The 22,075-nt window shown below is 61.1% G+C and overlaps 1 protein-coding gene and 1 long non-coding RNA gene across 11 annotated transcripts; one reads left to right on the top strand and one right to left on the bottom strand.

Annotated features, from left to right (window-relative positions):
• Positions 1–213: 213 nt before the first annotated feature.
• ADAMTS10 (ADAM metallopeptidase with thrombospondin type 1 motif 10) lies at positions 214–19,465 on the bottom strand. 10 transcript variants are annotated; one of them, XM_032308588.1, is made up of 26 exons: positions 16,885–16,976; positions 15,846–16,526; positions 15,477–15,663; positions 14,942–15,288; positions 14,424–14,580; positions 13,798–14,015; positions 11,989–12,072; positions 11,706–11,851; positions 11,265–11,308; positions 11,017–11,122; positions 10,775–10,921; positions 10,407–10,548; positions 7,660–7,767; positions 7,063–7,208; positions 6,879–6,942; positions 5,840–5,942; positions 5,418–5,551; positions 5,199–5,322; positions 4,224–4,304; positions 3,975–4,138; positions 3,754–3,880; positions 3,530–3,659; positions 3,016–3,220; positions 2,603–2,779; positions 2,370–2,529; positions 214–988 (listed from the first exon to the last, which is right to left on the bottom strand). In XM_032308588.1, the coding sequence occupies exons 2-26, from the start codon at positions 15,885–15,887 to the stop codon at positions 879–881; spliced, it is 3,453 nt and encodes a 1,150-aa protein (XP_032164479.1). In that variant the 5' UTR covers positions 15,888–16,526; positions 16,885–16,976; the 3' UTR covers positions 214–878. The 10 variants fall into 10 exon arrangements, with proteins under 10 accessions (XP_032164479.1, XP_032164484.1, XP_032164474.1 ...); XM_032308593.1 differs by having other exon boundaries at positions 15,846–16,523; positions 16,885–16,963; XM_032308583.1 differs by lacking the exon at positions 16,885–16,976 and having other exon boundaries at positions 15,846–16,019; positions 16,371–16,670.
• LOC116571131 lies at positions 4,300–17,223 on the top strand. The gene is made up of 5 exons (XR_004277729.1): positions 4,300–4,414; positions 7,045–7,238; positions 11,623–12,162; positions 13,475–13,562; positions 16,670–17,223. It is a non-coding gene; the product is annotated as an uncharacterized LOC116571131 (long non-coding RNA).
• Positions 19,466–22,075: the final 2,610 nt, after the last annotated feature.

The following is a 22,075-nucleotide window of genomic DNA, read 5'->3' as shown; positions in this document are numbered from 1 at the left end:
GCCAGACCCGGAGGCTTGAGACCCTCCTTAGAAGCTGTAGTATCACTGGGCTCTGTCCCGGCTGGTGAAAGGCCCCTTTGGACTGATGGGAACCACCTGTGGCGGGAGCGGGGTGGGCGGGTGGGGCGGGGGGCACGGCCCCTTCCATTCGGTGGCGGGGACTGCGTGTGACTCAGACTCACTGACGCTGTCACAAATCAACACTCGGAAAGCTACACAAGACAGAACTTTATTGATGGAGGGCTTCCTGGCGAGGGGTGTGTGGGCCCCAGGGCAGGGTCTGTAGCACCATGATGGGGGCGCCTGGATGTCGGGGTCCCCCTGGGGCAGGGAGGGCAGAGGTTGTGGTGGATCTTGCCAGCTCTGCCTCAGCCTTGTAGCTAGTCTGGTCAGGGGGAGGGTGTCAGGGAGGTGGTGCTAATCCCCCTCCCCCAGAGCGGACATAGACCCTCCCCCTCCCCCGCCCCCAGCTCAGAGTGGAGGGATAGGGCAGTGTGGGGGGCAGGACACAGGCAGACCCCCTCCCCACCCCCACTCTTCACAGTACATATTCCGGTCAAAGGGGGGCAGTATTAGGGGCTCCCTAGGAGTGGGTGAAAAGGGCTCTAGGGCGAACAGTTAGTTGTTCCCTCCTCAAACCCACCCTGGAGGGGGTCTCACTCTGAACTGGGAGAGGGGATGAGGAGGGGTCCTGGGGTGGGTAGCCCCTCTCCATCCCCCAGCCAGGGGCCCTTTAGGGGTTCCCAATAAATAACTTCCGGCTTCGTCTCACCCTTTACTCCCAGCTCCCGCCCCCTCGGGCTCCTTCAGGCTGGCCAGCGGCGGGCCGGGTCCCCTCCAGCGGGCGCCCAGCGTTAGCTCTGGGGGCCGCGCGCCCCCTAGCGGCCATGGCAGGTTTTGCAGCACATCTGGCGGAAGTAGGCTCTGCTGCAGAACTGAAATTTGAGCACCAGGGGGCAGTAGGCGACCTTGTTCACGTCTTTGCACTCTAGAGGGGGAGGCAGAGATCAGAGCTCAGGGCCGGTTCCCTTAGGAGCACATCTGAAGGCTTCACAGAGCTTCCTAACTTCTCTGCCTCAGTTTCCTCGCCTCTCAAAGGGAGCTTATAACTGTAACTCAAAGTTGGGGGGAGGGTGCAAGGGGCGCCTGGGTGGTTCAGTCAGTTAAGTGTCTGCCTTCCGCTCAGGTCATGATCCCCGGGTTCTGGGATCGAGCCCCACATCTGGCTCCCTGCTCGGTGGGAAGCCTGCTTCTCCCTCTCTTGCTCCCCTTGCTTGTGTTCTCTCTCTAGCTGTCACCCTCTATCAAATAAATAAATAAAATCTTTTTTAAAAAAGTGTGTGGAAGAGGCTTGTAAATACGTCATTAGACGGTTGGTGGACTTTGGGAGAGACAGTGCTGAGTCTGGGACTCAGACTCAGTATCCAATTACGACAAAAGCACTCCCTTTCGGTTATCCTTTTGGTCCATTTGGGGCTGTAATCCTTGCTGGTTTCCCTTTGTGACCGACGGAGGACCTTGAGGTCCAGAGAGGTCGCTCCTTCTCAGGGTATTTGAGTATTTTGTGTTCGTGGTCATCGACCGTCCGTTTGCGACAGTGATGCGGGCTCCCACTTGGCCAGTGAGGTAGGACAGGGCCTGGTGCCTAATAAAGGGCCTCGTGGGTTGTTTTAGTCCATCTCTCTCACGCAGCTCCCGGGCTAGTGAGTATATCATTATCCGCCTGCCCCATTAGAAGGCGCAGCGGAGGGAACCCAATCCAGGCAGTCTGGTTCCAGTGCCCGGGTAAGTTATCTATTGCCCTGTATGGAGAATAAATTCTTAGGTAGAAAAAAAAAGGACATATTCTCTTTCTAGGGAAAGTGATTTTGTCCCCCAGGGAACATATGGCCAGATCTGGAGACATTTCTGCTCGTCACCACTGGGGGGCAGGAGCGCTGCTGGCATCTTGCAGACACAAGTCAGGACCGCTATTGAAGATCCTACAGGGCCCAGGGCAGCGCCCCCCTCCCCGCCCCCGCCCTGCCAAGAATGATGCGGTTCAAAACATCAATAGTGGCAGAGGTTGAGAAACTCTGAATTAAAGGAAAACACTCGGCAGTTCACGGTTCGGATGGAGAAGAATGGGATGAAGGTCGCGGAGGTGGCTGCGGGAATGACCCGAGTTTTGGGTGCCTGGAAGGATCAAGCGCCTAATATGCTTGGTATACAGTGGCACTAAATACATGCCTGCAGGGAGAGGCAGTGAAGTGCCTGGAGGGGACAGAGAAAGACGCTGCGGTGGTTGGAGATGCTCCAGGCCAATGGTCAGGACTCCCACGCTCTGGACAGGGCCCCCGTGGAGCCCTTTGGCCCCGCGCCGCACATACCTTCGGGGCCGTCCCCGGGGGGCGCGCTCTCGCACTTGGCTTCGCACTGCTGTGTGGACGGGGGCCGCAGAGCCTCTGCGCACTCGCGCGACGGCTGGCCGGTGTGGCTGGAGCATCGCACCGCGCGCTGTTGCTGCCCGATCCCACACTGTGCGGAGCACTGCGGGGAGTCGCTGCTGAGCCTCAGCGGGGCGCCCCTTCCCTCCGCCCCCGTCCCCAGGGCGCCGGCCTACCTCGCCCCACTCGCCTGTCACCCAGCGGGCCGGGGGACAGCGGCGCAAGTTGCAGCGCATGGTGGCTGGCGGCTTGGCTGCGGGCGGGCAGTGCGCAGGGGGCAGCGTGGCGCGGTGGTCGGAGCTCTTGCACAGGACGACGCGGTGGCGGAGGCCTGGCCCGCAGCTGGGGGTGCACTGCAGTCGGAGAGGGGGTTTCATGCTCCTGGGTGCTCCAGTCCCCCCACGCCAGGGACAGGGAGGGGCAGATGGTGGTCCAAAGGGCGACAAGGAGAGGTCAGCTAACCCTGGACCGGTTTGGGGGGCACTAGGTCGAGCAGGAGGGCCTTGTGACTGCCCAGAGGTGCCTTGGTGGGAACCCATTAAGGGCATCCCAGCATCCCCCACCCCCACAGGGAGCAGTATGGGCTGACCTCTGACCAGTCCAGGGCAGCCCACTCCGGCGGGCAAGCGGGGCCTTGGCAGGCCTCCAGAACCGGTGGGCGCGGCTGCGGGCACGCGCTGTCATCCAGCGCCTTCTCCTCGGCGGCTGACACCCGGCGCTGGCACACCACGGAGCGGCTGCGCACCCCCGCATCGCAGCTGCGGCTGCAGCGGGACCAGTTCCCTACAACCCAGCTGCGGGGAGGGGGCAGGTCTGAGAGAGTGTGCAGGGGAGGGCCGTCCCTCGGGCTGGGGTCCCGGCATATCCTCCTCCTCCCCAGGAGCCAGCATCTTGGCAGAATCCCGCACAGGGCTGCTTCTGCAGGGAGCACCCCAGCACACCCCTGGGACATCCCCACCCTGCACCCACACTGGGGGTGGGAGGTGCGTCACGCTGAGGGAGAGCCTCCACCCCACCCCGGGGAGCACTGTCACCCTGATCCTGGGAGCACTGCCCACTCTGGCTCTTGTCACCCCGAGCCTGCAGCCTCGGCGGGCACTCACTCTGGCGGGCAAGGCTCCGTGTTGCAGGCGCGCTGCCTCTTGGGGAGCTTGCTGTGGGCGCTGCAATGGTGGGGGGCCACCGCTGAGCTGTCCAGCTGATTGCGGCACTCCACGGCCTGCACCTGGCTGCCTGGGGGGTGGCCGGGAGACCCGCTCAGCCCCACCGGGACCAGCAGCAGAGCCCAGGGGACCAGTGCCTACCCCCGACCACACCCCAACCTCACCGCCGGCACACTGGGCTGAGCACTTGGTCCAGGGCGCATAGTGCCAGGAGTAGGGAGGCAGCGCGTCTCGGGCAATGGGCGCATTGAAGCGGTAGCGGAGGGCAGCCAGCTCTGTCCGGGCCAGTACCTGGGGTAGGGGAGGAGGCCATCAAGTAGAAGCCAAGCTCCAGTCCCCACAAGGAGGCTGCTGTCTTCCGGCATCTTGCTCCCACTATTGTTACCATGACGATGAGAGATGCGTTTATGGGTCCCAGGGCTTCTAGGCTCTGCGTCTGATCTGGCCCCTGCCGCAGCTGAAAGGTGGTCCCAGCCAGGGGTAGGCGGTGGGGCTGGGGGGTCCCAGGCAGCCCCTCCAGCAGCAGGGACTCCTGGTCCCCCTTCAGGGCTAGGAGGACAGCATAGGGGTCAGAACCCCAGCTGCACTGACCCCCCGCTGACCCCCAGTCCTCATCCCACCATCTCCAGCTCACCCAGGTGACTGAGGGAGAGGTTCAGGTCCTGGATGAAGATGTGGACGGAGCCTTTGGGAATCCAGACGACTTCCTCATATCCTGGATGGTGGAACTCAGATGTCGCCCAATTGGCCCTTCCCCTACACCAGCCTACCCGCCCCACCCCCTCCATTCCTGGCCCTCGATGACAACAGCGAACCATTACTGCAGTAAGTGCTTACAAGGCCATCCTCTGTAGCACCAGGTCTGGCTCTGTGAAGTAGATGGGTTGTCACACCCATTTTACAGATGACAAGACTGAGGCTCAGGAAGCTGAACAACTCGCTCAGGTTTGACAGCTAGGAAGTGGCGGGGCTGGGGTTGGAACCCCAACTTTCCTGCCTCTCTGACCACCACAGTGGTGTGGTCCGCTTCCTACCCCCCAGCGCAGAGGGATGGAGACACTGTGGAGGCCCCAACGCACATGGTGACATGGTAAGTTCAGTAGTGGGAGCTCCACCACTTCCAACCCGGGTCCCTTCCCGTCCCCTGAACCCCACACGGGGGCCTCACTGTGTGTGTCGGCTCCCCCGAGCCACCCCAGACTCCCTGGGGTCGCTGTCCTTCAGCCCAAGGTTGGAAGGCAGGCTCAAGTTCACCATACCCTACAGATATCCCTCCCCCCCGTAAGACTTTTCCTCCAGCACAGAGTCTCTCAAGCCCCTGGTTCAGACCATGGAGAGTGGTCAACCCCTCTGCCCCCAACCCAGGGCCAGCCTCCCAGGGTGGTGGCGGGGAAAGGTTTAGGTCCCCAGACCTAAACCTTGCCAAGGTTTAGACGCCAGAGCCCAAGCTAGTCCCTGATCTTGAGCTGGGGCATTGCTGTGCCCCGGGACTTCTTGGGGTCCCCACCGGGCCCCTGGGTCTGAGTAGCTGACGCTGGCTACTGTGATGGGGCCCGTCCTGCCCTCAGTCACCAAGCGGCCAGAGGGAGAAGGAATGGGGTTCTCTCACCAGCTGCGGGCGAGGCTGGGCTGAAGACCCCCTCAATGGTTTCACAGGCGCTGCCGTCACCACCGCAAACCCGACACTTGTCCTCCCTCAGGTCGGAGCCCAGGACCCGGTCGCAGCCCACATGCTGGGGAGGTGGGGAGGGTGGGGGGGGGCGTCAGTGAGCCCCCTCCCTGCCTTCACTCCCCTATTCCTTGCCCTCTGTCTGGGAGTCCCCTTCACCTTGCACTCGCCACTGACGCAAATGTCCACTGTGTCAGGGCGACAGGGCGTCCCGTCCACCACGGCGGCCGCTCTCTCCGTGTAGAAGTTGAAGCCTTCGGCCAGGCATGTGAGTGAGCAGGCCTTCACGCCCCCTGGGGGGGCACGGCCCCGTCAGACGGAGGGCCAGGCCACCCGGGACGCCCTGCTCGTTCCTGAGGATGGGGGTAGGGGAGGCAAAGAGGGAGACCCCAGCCCCAGCGTGGCTAGGCAGGTTGCGCAGAGGGAGTCGGGATTCCCGGTGTCCAGTCAAGGAACTGTTGAGCCACATCCTGGGCTCTTTGGCCCTTTGGGTGAGGGGGCGCTCAGGGCAGACCCCACGACGCTGCATCCACCTGCTGCCGCCCTCCAGTACCCCGTGGCCTCCTGGGTCCCTCACTCACCTCCTCGGTATGTCTTCCACGTGTAGAATTTTCCACGGAAAGGGATGCTGTCAAATTCGGAGCATTGCATCTCCCGGAAGTCCTGGGAGCCCGGGGGACAGTCCTGGGGGCAAGAGAGGGACAGGGAGGGAAGCCATGTGTTGGGGGGTGGAGTTGCTCAGAGCAGGGTTGGGTTGGAGGGGGGAAGCTGAAGGCAAGAGGCCAGGAGGAAGCTGTGGGGGGCCAGGTGAGACTGGCTGGTGGCGTGGGCCAGGGCCAGGCGGTGGGGCTGGAGGGACGGGTACTTCAGAGATGGAGCAGATGGCCCATGAGAGTTTGGGGCGAGCTGGGGTGCTGGCTGGGTTTCTGGCTTCAGACCATGAGGCCTTTCTTGAGAACAGGCCTAGAAAGGAGCCAGGGGCACTCATTATGGGGGATGGGGCGTGTGTGGACTCCCTGGAGACAGGAGCCACTCCAGGTGGGGCTGGGAAGACCACTCACCCCGCGGCCCCCCAAGCGCTCCCCGCCCTCTGAACACCCCCAGCTGCAGTAAGCCTTGTGCTTACTGGGTGTGTCCACAGAAGACTCGCTCACAGTCAGAAGCCCCAACCAGCCATGGGGAACCCCGGCATTTAAAGAAGGGACAGCAGTGGAGACGAGAAAACAGGTCTGTGGGGAGGAGCTGGGAGCACAGGGCAGGGGTGATGGCAGCACGGGGGGCGGGAGTGGGGTAGGGAGTTGTGGACGGACGCCATGGTTCCTGGGCAGAATGGAGGACAAAGGGAGAACCCAAACTGGGTCCTCAGTGGCTACTGGGTTTGGTGGCAGCTTGGAGATGGCTTTGGGGTGGGGTTGGGGAAGTTTGGGGAACCCGGCTTTGCAGGGAGGAGGGATGCAGTGCACTGTAGCTGGAGGAGGATGCGGAGGTCATACAAGTTCAAGGTCGGGGAGTCATCTGAGAATGGGAAGGAACCAGACGCTTGCAGGGGAGCCCCCGGGCAGGTGTCTGGAGGGCAGGGCAGGACAGCGGATCCCAGCCTGGGGTCCTGGGGAAACTCACATCGGTGTTGCAGGAGCGGTGCCGCCGTCTCTCACCCAGGCAGTACTTGCCCCCGATTGTTGGCCTGGAAGGGTTGGGGTGGGGAGACAGAACAGATGTGGGGCGGGAGGGAGGCTGTTAGACAGAGGGGGACCCCGCCCCCGCCCCCGCCCCGCTCTCTTTACAGAGGGTCCTGAGAGCTGACCTGGGGCTGTCGCAGTGACGGCTGGAGGAGGACACGCCGCCGCCGCACGTCCGGCTGCAGTCGCCCCACGGGGTCCACGGGCCCCAGGCCCCGTCCACGCCCTCCGGCCGCGACCCGAAGGGGACGCACACGCGCTTGTAGCACCACTACGGCAGGTGTTGGGGAGAGGAAGCGGGGTGAGTCCGGCTCCGCGGACTCCCGGGATCCCCGCGCTCTTTCCTGCCCCGCCCCTCCCCCAGCTACAGGTCTCCGCATCCCTGGGATGGGACCGAAGGGGCGAGGGTGGAAGTGGGGTCTGGGGACCCAGACACAGGCAAGATGGGGGCGTGGCCCAAGCCTACGGTCACCGCCGGGAGGTGAAATTCGCCCTGGGTCTAGCACTGCTGGAGTAAGGGCAGCGGGTGGCCTCAGGCCATGGGCGGGACCTCTGGACAGTGGGCGTGGCCAGAGCCGACGGAAACCCGCACGGAGGCGCGGTGGGCGTGGCTCAAGGAAGGGGGCGTGGCCAGAGCCGACGGAAAACCCCCACAGCCGCGCGGTGGGCTTGGTTCAAGGGCAGGGGGCGGGGCCCGGCTGGCTGCCCGGGCCGGCGCTCACCCCCTTGTCGATGGTGTGCGTCTGGCACAGCGTGCCCTCGGCGGCAGGAATGCTGTTGGTGATGCACCGGTTGCTCTTGCTCAGACACCACAGCTCGCTGCAGACCTCCTGCGGGCCAAGGCGCCTGCTCAGGCTCGCCCCCCGCCCTCCTCCCTCGGGCAGCCCGCCCGCCGGGGGCGGCGACCCGCTCGCTGCCGCCTTGCGGTGGGGCCCCAGCGCTCCTCCGCTGGGTCTCCAGGAGCCTTCTGGAGTCTTCCTGTGGGGCATGGCCTGAGACCTCCCCTCTGCCTTATGGGCTGCACTTAACCAACGTCCGTGTGTGTGGCAAGCCCCCTTAGGCATCACTACCCCCGTTTCACTGTGAGAAAACCAAGGCTTAGACAGGTAAAGTCACTTGCTAGCGACCACACAGCTTCGGAGGGGCAGCCTTGGCTCTAACCCGGGCCTTTGATAGACCACTCTGTGATCTCATCACTCTGGTGCCTCTTGAGTCTCCAAACCTGCTGAGGAACGAAGATGATTCAGCATTCCTTGTTGGGATGGGTTAAGCGGCCCCTGGGAGAACAGTAATTCTGAAAACCCTGGCCTGGAAGATGGCTCAGGTCAAAGGCCTCATCTCTAATTTTTTCCATCTGGTGGTCTTCTTTATTGCCCTCCCCCACCGCCCCGCAAACTGTGGAAGCTCCTGGAACTTTTACTCTATGGGAGACTCGGCCTGAACAAAGCCAGGCTGGATCTGGTTGGGATGCGTCTTTGCTCACTGAAAACTCAGCCCACCTTCCTGTCGGAATCCTGCTTGGGCTGGACCAGTCCCAGGAAGTCACTCTGACCCTTCAGGTTAATATCGCTGGACAAACCCCCTGGGTTCAGGGGTGTCCAAATCTCTGACCCTCTAGCATACATCTGCCCCACCTCCCAGGGCCTTCCCCAACCCTGGGAAATGGAGAGCCTACATTCTCCTTTTTATAACCATGTGCCATTTCCTCTTTGAACCTAATCCTTTCAAGTTTTAATATTCTGGGACGGGGCCAATCAATGGCTGTAGGAAGGGGCAGCCTCTGAGAGACATCTGCACACACATGAGAAGTTCCGGAAAGTTGTTTTCAAGTCCGCTCCCTCAACCGTCCTCCAGAGTCCCTGTCTTGTGCTCCTTCAGAGGCTACATCTCAGTTAAAAACTCAGCCTGGTTTTCTGGCTTCACTTGGCTTGTGTGCTCCCGGCCATTTGTAAATATTACGGGCCCTCATCCCACTTTTGACACCTCTTAAGGAGAACTGGCTATTCCAGTCCTGCTTTTCCTTCTCTCCACAAGGAGGCGCTGTGGTGCATGTGAACGGGCTCTGAGCCAGTCGGGGAGACTTCAGCCCCGCTGGGGAATTGCCACCCCCCCTCCCTGTTTTCTCATCTAAGAGATAGGCCTTGCCTACATAAAAGGCTGAGAGGCATGTGACAGAGTAGATCTGAAAGAGATTGCACAAACTCCCCGTTATTGTGTAACAATGACCACAGCTATCTCTGGGTTAGGCACTGGGCCCAGCTCTTTACACGCGTTAGCCAAGTTATATGTAGTCAATAAATTCCCCCTTTGCCAGGGGTTCCGGGAAGATGTTCCTTGGAGAAATAAAAGAAAGAATCAATTCAACATACAGCCAGTACCGGTCCAAGCTCCTTATTCCGGCACTTCCTCCCCTCCCCCACCTCATTATAAATTTGGAGTCACAGTGAGACCTTCGAGTCCCAGCTCTGACATGTTCTTGAACTGTGATATTGGGCAAGGCACCCTCCCTATGCCTCAGTCACTTCACCTGTAATGTGGAAATATAGCAGGATTGTCAAGAGTTTAAACAAGATGAAACATATCACATGCTTAGCACATAGTGGGCGCTCAGTAAATGTCAGCCACTGTCATCATGGTTAGGATACCAGGGACACAGCAGATGCTCCAGATTCTTTAGAAATTCGTTAAGGGTGCTACAGTTACCAGTCAGGCTAGGGAGGGTGGGCAAGAGCAGGTTAAGTAGAAATGATGCCAGGGTTTGTCTCCTTGTCTTGCCCTGGGATGAAGTGAGGGCATTAGAACAGCTGCCTTTTCCTGTGTTGAATTGACATGGCCTCAGCTTGGACGTGGCCATCTAAACTCTGATCTCTGGAGTCTTGAGGAAGCCGGCGGGCCTCCAGCTTCCTTGGGGGCAGCTGGGAGTGGGACCCCCAGCTTGCTTCTCTACAGAAGGATGGGGCTTTGGGAAATCAATGCAAACCTCACCAAGAGGGAGAGGTGGCCCGGAGGCTCAGAGCTCGTCCAGCCAAGCATCAGGGCCAGGCGATCTTGTGAACCAGTTGGTGGGGGATGTGGGGAATGAAGACAGGGTGTCCCTGGAAGGCTCTGCCCAGTTCTTTGCCGAGTGGGAAAGATGGTCCGTCCCCAGGGAACTATTTCCACTCCATTTGGAATATTTGGTGAAAAACTGCCCAGTTAGGGGGTTTGGGACTTTAGCCCTGCAGCAGCCCACCAGTGGCCTGACAGGCTGGACAGAGGGGGTGCCCAAGGTCTCCCCAGACCAGCCCCCCAAATCAGGGGTCTGGAGGGCCAGGATATCCCACCCTCCCAGTCACTGAGTGCGCGTGACGTCTATACACCTGTGCACCTCTTTCCCCCTGGCCCCCACGGGGGCTCACCCCCTTCCCGACGCTCCCACCCCCTGCGGCCCCTCCCCTCCCAGGAAGGAAAGCAGGAAGGCTCTCTCTACCCCGTATTTACACTGACGCGATTTGACTCCATGTTGGAAGCGGCACTGTTCGTCTGCGTCGTAGGCCTGGCCGGGTGCCACCGTGGGGTACACGAAGTCCTGTCTGGGGGGCCGGTTGTTCAGGCACAGCCCCAGGCCTGAGCTGGGACAAGAAAAAGGAGCTGTGACGTCAGGGGGCTGCAGGCGAAGAGCCCAGGGGGCCCGGGGGGAGGTGTGGGTCATAGGGTGCAGCCCTATGTAGGGAACAGGACCCCTCCCGGAGGCAGCTCCGGTTTCCAGACCCCACTCCCCCGCGCCCCCTCCCACCCCCGTTCCGAGCCAAGGTGAGCGGGAGCGGGGGTGGGGGGGGCACGCGGGCATGTCCTCACTCCAGAAAGCTGGTGATGTAGTCGCGGCTGCAGGACGACCACACAAAAGGGTTGGTCTTCATGGTGATGTGGGCAGCCATGAGCTTGGCCGGGTCCTGGCCACGGGCCCCACAGCTGTTCCCTACACCGTCGTGGTTCATGCCAAACCTGGGGAGAGCGGCGTCGGCTCCACCACCCGCGCCGAGGAACCTGCCGTCCGGCCCGTCCCCGTCCCCCACGCCCCGCGGTGTCCCCTGCCTCACGTGTGTCCGATCTCGTGGGCGATGGTGAAGGCGGTGGCCAGACCGATGTCCTCGTTGACGCTACAGCTCCTCTCGCGCTCGCACATGCCGCCCACGGGGGCCAGGCCTGGGGGATGGGCGCGTGGGGCAGGGCTGGGCTCGGGTTGGGAGGGCTGGCCCAGGCAGGTGTCACCATCCCGCCAGGGCCGGGGCGGGGGGAACCCATCCGCTGCCTCCACGGGTGCCTGAAGCCTACGGGGGTTAAGTACCTAGTGTGCCACAGGGCTTGTTCCTATAGATGCAGATGTCATAGCTGTGGAAGGAGAGGGGGGCAGTCAGGCGCTGGGCTGCCTCCCTAATCCCTGCCGGGGCCACCGTAACCGGTTTCGGAGGCTCCCTTCGGCCTCTCGCCTGGAGCCCCGTGCTCTGCCTACAGTGGACCTCGGGGATGCTGGGGGTGCATAAGTGACCGACTGCATCAATGAGACAGCGAGGGAACGAGACTGTCTGCGCCCAACTGTCCCTGCCTCCCCTCCCCCCCCTCGTCCTCCTGAACCAAGGCTCTCAGGCTCCCAGCAGCCCCTCCCCAGTGGCCGCAGTTTCCCAGCCTCTCCCATCTCCCAGCAGAAGTGAGTCCTGCTTGGACCTGGAGGGTCCCCGGGACCACGCGTTCCCCCGGCCCATGTCCTGGAGTCCTCCCCGCCCCTCACCGCGTGATGAGCACTGCTGTGTCGTGGTTGGCCACACCGTTCTCCGGAATGGCATTGCCATGGCCACTGCGATTCACGATGGATTTCTGCCACTTGCAGAAGCTGTCCAGGGACTTCCCGGCATGGTGGGTGATCTCCAGGGTCGGCTGCAGACAGACAGGGGGGCATGGGGGCCAGCCACCCCTTGGGAGGGGGTTGGGCAGGGGGAGGGGGAGACAGGCAGCGCTGGTGTGTGTGTGGGGGGGCAGGTGCGGGGGCAGGTGCGGGGAAGGGGCCCTCGCACCTGGTCCTCCGTGAGCAGGATGAGGCGTGTCACCAGGATATTAACGATGTTTCCCAGACTTGAGTCCTGGAAAAGTTTGGCAACCTGACCTCCAAGAAACAAGAGAGACCGAGTCTTAAGAGGGGCCCAGAGCAGGAGACAAAAGGCAAAACGGCAGTAGCCCTCCTTCCCCAAGTAAGTCCTGCGGGCCAGGCTCGGGCTCCGCCTGCTGCGCAGGTAGGGACGATGGTCATTCCCATTTTACAGAGGGGCAGACCGACACACAGAGAGGTCAGAACCCACAGCGGATAGGTGCCACAAGGGGGCTTCATGTCTGGGTTGCTCCCTGGTACCTTCCTTTCTGACTCACCCCCATTCAGCTTGTCTGTCTGTCCTCCATCCCTACCCATCCCCGCAGTGGCCCCAAGTGTCTCTGCCCAGAGGTGGCCCGAGGAAAGTGCACATTTGTTCTCATTCCACGGCTGTCTAAAGGTACCAATTTGGGGGCGCCTGGGTGACTCAGTTGGTCAGCATCTGCCTTCAGCTCTAGTCAGGATCCCGGGGTCCTGGGATTGAACCCCATGGCCCCATGACTCCTCCTTGGTGAGGAGCCTGCTTCTCCCTCTCCCTCTCCTCTGCTTGTGCTCTCTCTCTCTCGCTCTCAGGTCAGTACTTAAAATCTTAAAAAAAAAAAAATAAAGGTATCAATTTGAGCATCACCATAAGAAAGTGGAAGAGTCGGGGGCAGGAAGCTCTGGAGACAGGGGCGAGGGAGGAGGAGGAAGAGCCTGGGGTCAGGGGGGTGGTCGCCACCTGATCTCGGAGCCTGGGGCATCACTGTCCCACGTGGAGAGCCATAGAAGCTCTGGCAGGTTCTAGACAACTTTTTTTTTTTTTTAAATTTTATTTATTTATTTGACAGAGAGAGAGATCACAGGTAGGCAGAGAGGCAGGCAGAAAGAGAGGGGGGGAAGCAGGTTCCCTGCTGGGCAGAGAGCCTAATGCAGGACTAGATCTAAGGACCCTGAGCTCATGACCTGAGCCAAAGGCAGAGTCTTAATCTATTGAGCCACCCAGGTGCCCAGGTTCTAGACAACTTTGAAAGCCCAAGGGAGGGAAGCAGGGCTAGGGCATAAGTGCGGTGCTACGTCAACATTTTGGGCCACCTCTCTGTCTGCTGACCTTTTTGCATCTGTGAAACAATAGCACCCCTTGTCAGGCTCTCACTGCATGCCAAATGCTCTGTCTGGCTCCCCCTGCCCCCCTCCCCGCCCGGACTCTTTCCTCCTGGGGTAGATACTATGACAACAGTGTCGTACAAACGTGGAAACTGAGGCTCAGAGAGATCCGGAGTCTCGACAGACAGCTGGTATGGGCCCTGGGGACATCTGAGTGTGGGTGAGCGAGGTCACCACGTGAAGTGGTGGGCAGGTGCCTGCGGGAGGATTCAGGTGACCCCCTGTGTACTGCTGGCCTCAAGTTCAAGCTGCATCCTTGTTTTATACAGCAGGTGCCTGCGCAGCCTCAACCGCGTGCCCGGGGCTCTTTGGAACGCTATCCCGACTCACTGCGACTGCCTGAGCCTTCCGGAGGAGGTACTATTCCTACCCCCATTTCAAAGGGTGGGTAAACTGAGGCACGGTGGGGGGGGGGAGGACTGGTCCAAGGGCACATAGCTAAAAAGCAGCAGAGCTGAGTCTATGCTCCTGGCCACCCAGCGAGGCTGCTTCTCCTTATTCCTTGCCCAACCGGCCTCCTTTCTTACTCTGCCCCCTCTGCGTGGGTTCCCTGATCTCAGGGCTCCATGGCCAGGGAGGGGGAGGCACTTACAATGTTCATGATGGCCAGCACGTACTGTTCCACGTCTCGGCGCCCGTGGTAGGCCACCATCATCTTGTCAGCCACCACCAGGGTCTCCACATAGCGCTCGCGGCTGACGGAGCGCTTCAGGCCTGGTTGGCCACGCTCTGTCTCATTCCCCAGGGGCCTGGCGGGGGGTGGCTTCAGGGTACGGAGCCACCATGGCCGCCCCTTCCATGGCTTCTCATCTGGATGGACAATTTCTGGTCATTCTGCTGCCTGCTCATAGGTCTGTGACCCTGTCTGATGGCGCATTGGCCCCACGGGCCGGCAGACCCCTTGGTCTTTGGCTACTGGGTGTCCTAGGTGTCCAATGTCTGGCTCTACTATGGTCCACTACCCAGAGGATGGGCTCTACGCTGTCACATTGGTTGGTGGCACCGACAGCTGGGCCCCACAACAACCAGAGTGACCACGCCACTTCCTGAAAATTCCACTGCCCAAACATAGGCATGGAGCCGCCTGCCTCGGCATGGGCACTGTGCACCATGTCCGTCTGATCACAGAGGGTTTATGCCTGAGCACCTGTCTCACTCACGGCAGGGCCGTCACACACTGCTTCCTCCCTCTGCCCGCCCCCACAAAGACAGATGTACCTCTCACTCCACAGGCTGTGTCCAGGTGGGGGTGACGCAGAGAGGAGCGCTTGTACACCACATGGGGGCCACTGTCCTCTGAGCCCTGGGCCCGTTTGGGCCCACCTTTTAGGGGCTCGATCAAATATTCTTCTTCATCTGCCACAATCAGGCCATGCTGGGGGTTGGGGAGCAGGTGGAGGGCTTGGATCAGGCTTTGGTTCCAGGGCCCATGGGACCCTACCTATGTCTTTACGATTCCATTCTTTCTGTCTTACTGGGTTTATGTTGCTTTTCTTTGTTACCATCCTGAGGAGGAAGTTTGATTGGTTTCCTTTGCAGCCTGACCTTATGGCTACACATTTTCCTCAAAGTTCTGCTTTAGCTATGTCCTAGAATAACTAATCCTTATGACTAGCTCAAAATACTTAAAAAAAACCATCCATCTGGATTCCTTCTCTGGCCTACACGGAGAAGTGTTTTTCATATCTCCCAAGCTGGTGGGCATGTCCCCCTGCTTCCCGGAACCCACTGCTCACCAGGCCCCCGCAGGTGCTGATGGCCACATGGGAGCTGCCAGCCTGACCCTGCAGGTGGCCGGCGTAGAGGCAGTGGGGCCGGGCAGCCCTCTGCCAGGCCAGGCCCTCCCGTGTCCAGTACTCCACGGAGACGTGCCCTGCTAGAAGGCGGGGGCTGCGGGTCAGGTTCAGCAGGAAGTGGGTGCTGGGTGCGGCCACCTTGTAGTAGAGGCGGGACTCTGGGGCTGGCCCTGTGCCCCGACGCTGCCTCCGGGGCGTGGGGGGCGAGAAGGCCAGCAGGGCCCCATTGTGGTCCACTCGCGTGGGGAATGCAATCTCATAGCTCTCCAGACTGGACAGGAACTCATCTGTGGGCGAGGGTCAGAGGCTTGGGGTGAGCCATAGGAGCGATCTGGGTCTTCGTGGCTTGGCTATGGGGCCAGTGATGCTGGCCTCACTGACCCCAGGGCCCTTCCCCAAGTGACTGCCATCCCAGCCCCACTGACCCTTCCTCGGCTCCTCGTTCCCTCCCCATGCTGCCCTGGGACGCCCCTACCTTGAGACTGGAAGGCGTGTATGACTTCGAATGTGAGGCCCAGCCCCAGGGTAAGGGCCCAGCGGAGGATCTGGTAGGCAGGAGCCATAGAGGCCACGTGTCCACATGTCTCTCTCCAGCCCCGGCTGCCGGCAGCCCCCACAGCACCGCCTCCCCTGTTCACAGCCTGGGCAGCATCACTGGGCTCCTGGGAGGGAGGAGTTGGGTCGGGGGGGCGGGTGCCTTGTCCTGCTGCCCAGTGTGGCCAGTGCTGAAGCCCATTCCTCCCAGCTCCCAGGATGCCCCTGGCATTTCCTCTCCCTGTCCCCCCGCCCCATCCTCCCTATGCTACAAGGATACACAGGGGATCGGGACTCGGTGGGTACCTACTACGTGCCAGCCACCGGCCTGAGTGTTTTCACACCATTTCATTTCATTTCCACAATAATCCTGAGGACTCGTTCATGGCTAACAATAGGCACGGCAGAGATGCCGTCTCTGCCCACCGAGGGGCCATCTCCTGGGAGTGAGCGAACCAGAGGAGTTCAGATTGTGACAAGTTCTCTAGAAATAACGGGGAGGCTCAGAAACTGAGGCCTGGAGGATGAGAAGAAACTCCTCACGAAGAGACAGGAGCAGGTGCCCGGGGAGAAGAGCAGCAGAGGCAAAGGCCCAGAGGCAGGGAGGACCTGGGTGTGGACCCAGGAGCACAAGGGCTAGTGTGGCTGGGCAGAGTGCCCGTGGGGAGGCAGGAGCGCAGCAAGGGGAGGCTGGAGTGGAACACATCTGAAGGCTGTGCTGGTCAGTGGGCATTTTCAGCCCAGATTAAGCCACAAGTGATTGGCTCCTCCTACCAACCCTGTCTGATTTAGGCGCTGCCATTGGGTCCCCGGCCACAGGGAGCATTATTCACACCTACAGGTGGCATCTGTCCCTCTGACCTCTCCTCCACCCTCTGTTTCCAGCCTCGCCCCTGGTTCGACTCCTTCGCCTTTCAGATTCTTCTTTCTGGAAGCTCTAGGGTTGTCCGGGAGAGCTCGGTTTCTCTGGCATCTGCCCCAGGCCAGCCTGCTGCGCACAGACACCACTTTGGGCCACTACCCTGTGCCAAACCCTCCTCCCCACTGCAGTCTCCACGCCCCTCCTCCTCCTCCTCCTCCTCCTCCCCTGTGCCGTTTCCCCCTTAATCACACACTGTCTTGTTTTCTTTGCAGCCTGGCCAAGTCTGAGAGTTGATCTCCAAACAGGGCAGTTCAGCACACGAGGGAGGGAGCCAGGTTTTCAACAAGATGCAGACTTAGAAGCTGACATTACCCGCTTCTGCTTGGACCCCTCCAGGGACGGGGAGCTCACTCCAAGACACTCTGTGACCCTACTGGTCCCTTCAGCTGGGCTAATGATTATCCCTTGTTTTTTGGTTTGTTTTTACCTTTTGGGGGTGGCAGTGGGCGGCCTGGGGTCGGACACCTGTGCGTGAGCCCCTCTGTGCCTCAGCCTCTGCGTTAGTGCCTAGACAGGGAGGGGCAGGGAGGAGGAGCTGGCCTGGGTCTGAAGTTCAGGGGCGGCTGAGAATACTCTGCCCTTCCCCCTGACCCTGACAAGCCTCCTCTTGGATTTCATCCTCCCTCAGCTCCTGGGCCCCCACCAAACTCCCTCCTCCCCCACTGCTCCTCCCCCTGCCCTGATCTCCTCTTGCCTCCTCTCCTGTATTCCATCCTGGAGACCTTGACCGGTTCTGATTAAACCCCTTCCTGGTCAGTTCCCCCGACCCTCCCCTGGCCTTAACCACCCTCCCCTCCCATGCCAAGGTGGCAACTTTCTCATTGCAGAGTGAGGCTGGAGCTCCCTTCCCCCAGTCCTGTCTCTCTCCTTCTTTCCTGCACGGCCAGGCCTGGTGCAGAATCTCCCCGCAGCGGTTCTGTGGCTCTGGTCCCCGCTGCAGTGTCTTTGAGTCTCTCTGCTCCGCACCCCTGAAGTCCTCACCACTGTCCTCTGAGGCTGGGCCCCTCGACCTCACAGCAGGGGTGGGGGGTGTGTGGAAGGAGCCACATAGGTGGGGGGGATGGAGGGAGGGCTGCAGGGAGGGGCAGGTGTCCCTCCAGGGCTGGGGGGGTGGGTGTGGGGGGGGCGGGGGGGGGAGGATCTGGGATAGTGGCCCCCCTGCAGGGTGGTAGCCAGGGGTGACCTGCCATGGGGGTACTGGGAACAGGTCAGTGGGTCTGGGGAGAAAGTGATACTGAGGGTAGGGAGGTTAGGGGGTTCCCGGGCTGAGCCCGGCTGGGGGCAGCCGCAGGGGTCTCCACTAGGATGTGTGCGGGACTGCATGTGTGTGACTCTGCGTGTCTCTGGGTGTGTGACTGTATAAGTAGACTGTATGTACGTAGGTAACTTTGTGTGTGGTGCGTGTGCCCATGTGACCCTGTGTGTGGCCCTGTGTGTGCCCGAGTGGCTTGTGTGCACGGGCGCGCACGCACGCACGAGCGCGCGTGCCCGGGCTTGGCCATAGCTCCCAGCCCCTCCTCCCAGAAGGCAGGAGGGAGGCGGCCAGCACCGGGACGGCGCCAGCGCCGGAGGAGGAAATGCCGCGGAAGCGGCCCGGAAACAGCGGAGGCTCCATCGCATCCCAGCGATCGGGACGGACCCGCCGCTCCACGCTCAGACCTCCTGGGCCGGGCCGGGGAGATCCGGCCGCTCCGTGGAGGCCAAGGCTCAGGCCGCCCGGGCAGAGGCCTTCTCCAGGCGCCGCACATCTGGCTGGGCGGGAGGCAGACTCTGCCGGGAGAGCAGACAAAGGCCCGCCCGCGGCCTGCGGGAGGAGCGGGAGGAGGGGGCCGGCGCCCCGGCGGGTCCCGCTCGACTACCACTAATTAAAGGCCCTGAGCCCGACGGCCTGGAGACACTTGAAGACAGACGGCTGTGGCCTCCGTGACCGACTCAAGGGAAGTGGGAGGTGCCACTCCCACACCCAGACACACAAACACACACTGGTAGCAAATGCACACACTCGAGGGTGACCACACCTGCGCCGCTGGGTACCCACAACTGGACACCGCAGACCCACAAAAGGCTCGCATCCCAACACACCGACACGCTCAGAACACACACATCGGGAGGCAAACGCAGGAGACACACAACCACACACTCCCCAGACCTATGTGCACACACACGTACACACTCAATTCACAGGAGACAACCTAGAGACCCACACTTGGGCCTACACACACGGACATGTACACACTCGTTCACACACTCCCACCAGACAACGGACAGAGTCCCGCAGAACTTGACATACACACCAGACGCACTCACATACAGGCATTTACACACTTGTTACACTCAGACACACCCGGAGACAGCGTAGAGACACGCACACACTCACCTAGACATCAACACACACAGCACTTAACTATGTCAGTTTACACTCACACCTATGCATACACACCCCACCCCACACGATGGCACACAAACACACCCAGACCCTCATGGACATGTTCCTGCGGACACACACAGGCAGCTGCACTCACACATACGTGGATGCCCACACGCACCCCGACACACATACACGCACGCAGCGAACACACCCAGACAGGCGCCCGCATGACCTCAGTGTCGCGCACACTCGGGGACATCACACACCGTCACAACCCCCGCCCCGCGGCTGGACGGTCCGACAGACCCGGGCCCGCGGCCGTCCCCGGCCGACGCGGACACACAAGGTCACCCGCGGCCGCCCGGCGCCGGCCGCCCCCCCCCCGCGGGCGCCCGCCGGCCCCGCCGAGCCCGCTCCCCGCCGCGCCGCCCGCGCCGTTACCTGCGGCCGCCCGCCCGCCCGGGGCCTCCGTCCGCCGTCTCCGCCGCCGTCTCGCCGCCCAGCGCAGGAAGGGAGGGAGCGAGCGCGGCGGCGTGGCCGGGGGAGGGGGCGCGGGGAAGGCACTTCCTGAGCCGCCTGCCAGGGTTATAAAAAAACCCCCAAACCGCGCGCGGCCAGAACCCCGCCCGCCGCCGCCGCCGCCGCCGCCGCCGCCGCCCGGCCTGGGCCGCGGGCTGGACCCGAGCCAGGGACCCGGGAACTCGGGCGGCCCCGCCCGGACCGGGCCCGCCGTGGGGGCTGGGTGGATGGGTGGGTTGGGGGGGGGAATGGCAGGCGAAGGAGGGGGGCGGGAGTAAGGTGGCAGGTGGGGGAGGGGAGGGAGGCAGGGTGGGGGGAGGGGAGGGAGGAAGAATTGGGTAGGGGTAAGGGGAAAAGGAGGGAGAGGAGTCGGGGTGGTGGGGGGAAGGGAGATGGACTGGAAAGAGGCGGGAGGAGGTGGGGGGTGGAGGAGGAGGCACCGTCGTGTGGGGAGGTGACGGGAAGGAATGGGGCGCGGAGGGGAGGAGGGAGCGGGGAGCGGGCGGAGGGTGGGGGAGGGGAGAGCCCACTCTCTCGCCGGCACCACCGCCAGCATCGACAACAGCTGTTATTTATTGAGGGCTAGTCCTGCTCAAACAAGCATTTATTGGGCGCCACCCGTGAATAAATCTCAGCCCGCCCCTGCCCTCCCGGAGCTCCCTTCTGGGGGCTTGACCTGCCAAGGGCCTGGTGGGTCCCATTTCACAGAAGAGAAAACCGAGGCTAGAGACGGGGAGAGTGACAGTTTCCTGAGCGCAGGGGCCTGGGGGTTTTATTTATTCCTGAGGGGGCGGTGGTTCTCAGTAGATGTGGCGCTAACACAAGGATGGGGCCGACCTGCATAGTCAGGGCAGGAGTGAAAATCCATCCCAAGGTGGCGGGTTGCGTCCTAGGCCCTGGGTGCGGGACTGTGACCCCCAACCTCACAGCCCCAGGCATTTTCCAGGCCTGACCCCCAGGGAACTAGGGTCACACCCTCTGGAGTCTCCCTGCAGGGTGGGTGATAACCTTACAGGCCGCTGTGGGGAGGGGTTCATTCAACAGCAAACATTTGTTCCTTTTGTCCTGAATTTGGAAAGTTAGGTCAGGGCCCAGGTATACAGCAGGTACTCTATAAATACCAGACTGCTCCTGGAGCGCCCACCACATTGTGGCCAGACCAGATGGACAGCCTGCCCTTGGGTGTGCTTACCCCCACCCTCCATTGCCCACATCCCCATTTGAGGAACAAGTCCAAGTAAGCCAGCGCTGGCCTCTGTCAGCAGTGCCTCCGTTTCACGGGGGCCCCCTGGGAGCCCACCCGGCCTTCCGTTTACCTCTTTCTCTAAAGAGCGGGCTGCCCTGGCATTCTCAATTTCCCTAATGATGAACCCTCCCACCTTTAGCCCAGGGGCTCCTATAGCCCCTGGGTCTTTAGCCTGATGCTAGGTGGCCACCAGGCATAGCTGGAAATTTCAGGGCTGCTTTGAGCCAGGAGCTCCCAGGCTCTGCCACTTCCTACTTTACTAACCTTCTTATAATCATTCTGTGAAACTGGCTCTTTGGATCCATTTCTCCTTCTTACCACCCTGCAACCCCCAGATGTCCCCTGGGGGTCTCCCTCTCCCCCTGGGGGTGTGGTCTGGGTAGTGCATGTGACTCAGCCTTAAGCCACTCCCACATACCCATCTCTGGGCCTCAAGGTTTGGCCGGGGGATGGGCATGTCCATGATTTGCAGGGAACTCTGGAAACCTTGGAAGCTAGAGTAGCATTTGCAGCAGAGTCCCCATAAAGGAAAGGCAACTTGTAAGAACAAAGCCACGAGGTGGAGGAGGGTTATGGCCCCAGGGCCATTGTTTAAGCCTTGAGCAAGCTGTTCCTGAAGCCCACAACTGGGATTTCATTCATGAAATCTTTTTTGAGTACCATTTTGTGCACCAGGTGCTGGTCCAGGTACTGGGGACATGGTCAGCATCAGCAACACAGCAACCCCATTGAGGTCACCACCCTGTCTCTTCCCCCTGATGTTGCCTTGACCACCCCACTTGTCCTTCAAGTTTCATCTCACACATCAACCCCCCTTCCCCCACTTCCAGATTACATCCACACACCTTCTCTCCCATTTCCTGATTTATTTTACTCTTAGCAGGAGTCACCACCTAACACTCTGGAATGCTTATTTTTGTTGGTTCTTTCTCCCTCACCACAATGGAAGCTCTGAGGGAAGAGGTTTCCATCTGTGTGGTCCACAGCAGTATCCCCAGTGCCTAGAACAGGGTCTGGCACGCGGGTGACAGTACGCAGTATTGAGTAACTAGGGAGCCAGCCAAAGGCTCCTGGGGACATGCCTCAACACTTGAATGTTAAGAAGGAGGGTGAAGATGTGAGAGCATTCTAGGGGAAAATCACAGCAAATGCAATGTCTGTTACGGCCATCACATTCTCTTTTGACTTAAAGAAGCTTGGACGGGCTTAAAAAGTTTTTTTGTTTTTTTTGTTTTTCTGTAACTTTGGAACTTTTAGAATCCAGAGTGATGCAGGGCGTGCCTGGACGGATGCAGTACTCAGTGCGGCCACAGGAGGGCAGAGGCACCCTCCCACCCCCACCCCGCCCCCCGCCCCCCGCCCCCCGGAATCCCGTTGCTGCCCCTGGGACGGTCCGGACTGAGGAAATCAGAGACAATGATAAGCACGTGACCCAATGATGGAGCACCTTTGAGGCGCGAGCTCATGACGGAGGCACCGTTATCA

Source organism: Mustela erminea, chromosome 1, assembly GCF_009829155.1.
Source record: "Mustela erminea isolate mMusErm1 chromosome 1, mMusErm1.Pri, whole genome shotgun sequence".
In the NCBI taxonomy this organism is placed as follows: Eukaryota; Metazoa; Chordata; class Mammalia; order Carnivora; family Mustelidae; genus Mustela; species Mustela erminea.
This window is presented reverse-complemented; position numbering and strand designations above follow the sequence as displayed.

Coding starts and splice junctions, on each gene's coding strand:
- ADAMTS10 (XM_032308588.1), bottom strand. CDS start 15,887: ATGAAATGGTGTGAAAACACTCAGGCCGGTGGCTGGCACGTA. Junction 14,581..14,941: donor TCAGCACCTGCGGGGGCCTG/GTGAGCAGTGGG, acceptor CCCAACCCCCAG/CATGGCCTGATTGTGGCAGA. Junction 989..2,369: donor CCCCGGGGACGGCCCCGAAG/GTATGTGCGGCG, acceptor CTCCCCCTCTAG/AGTGCAAAGACGTGAACAAG.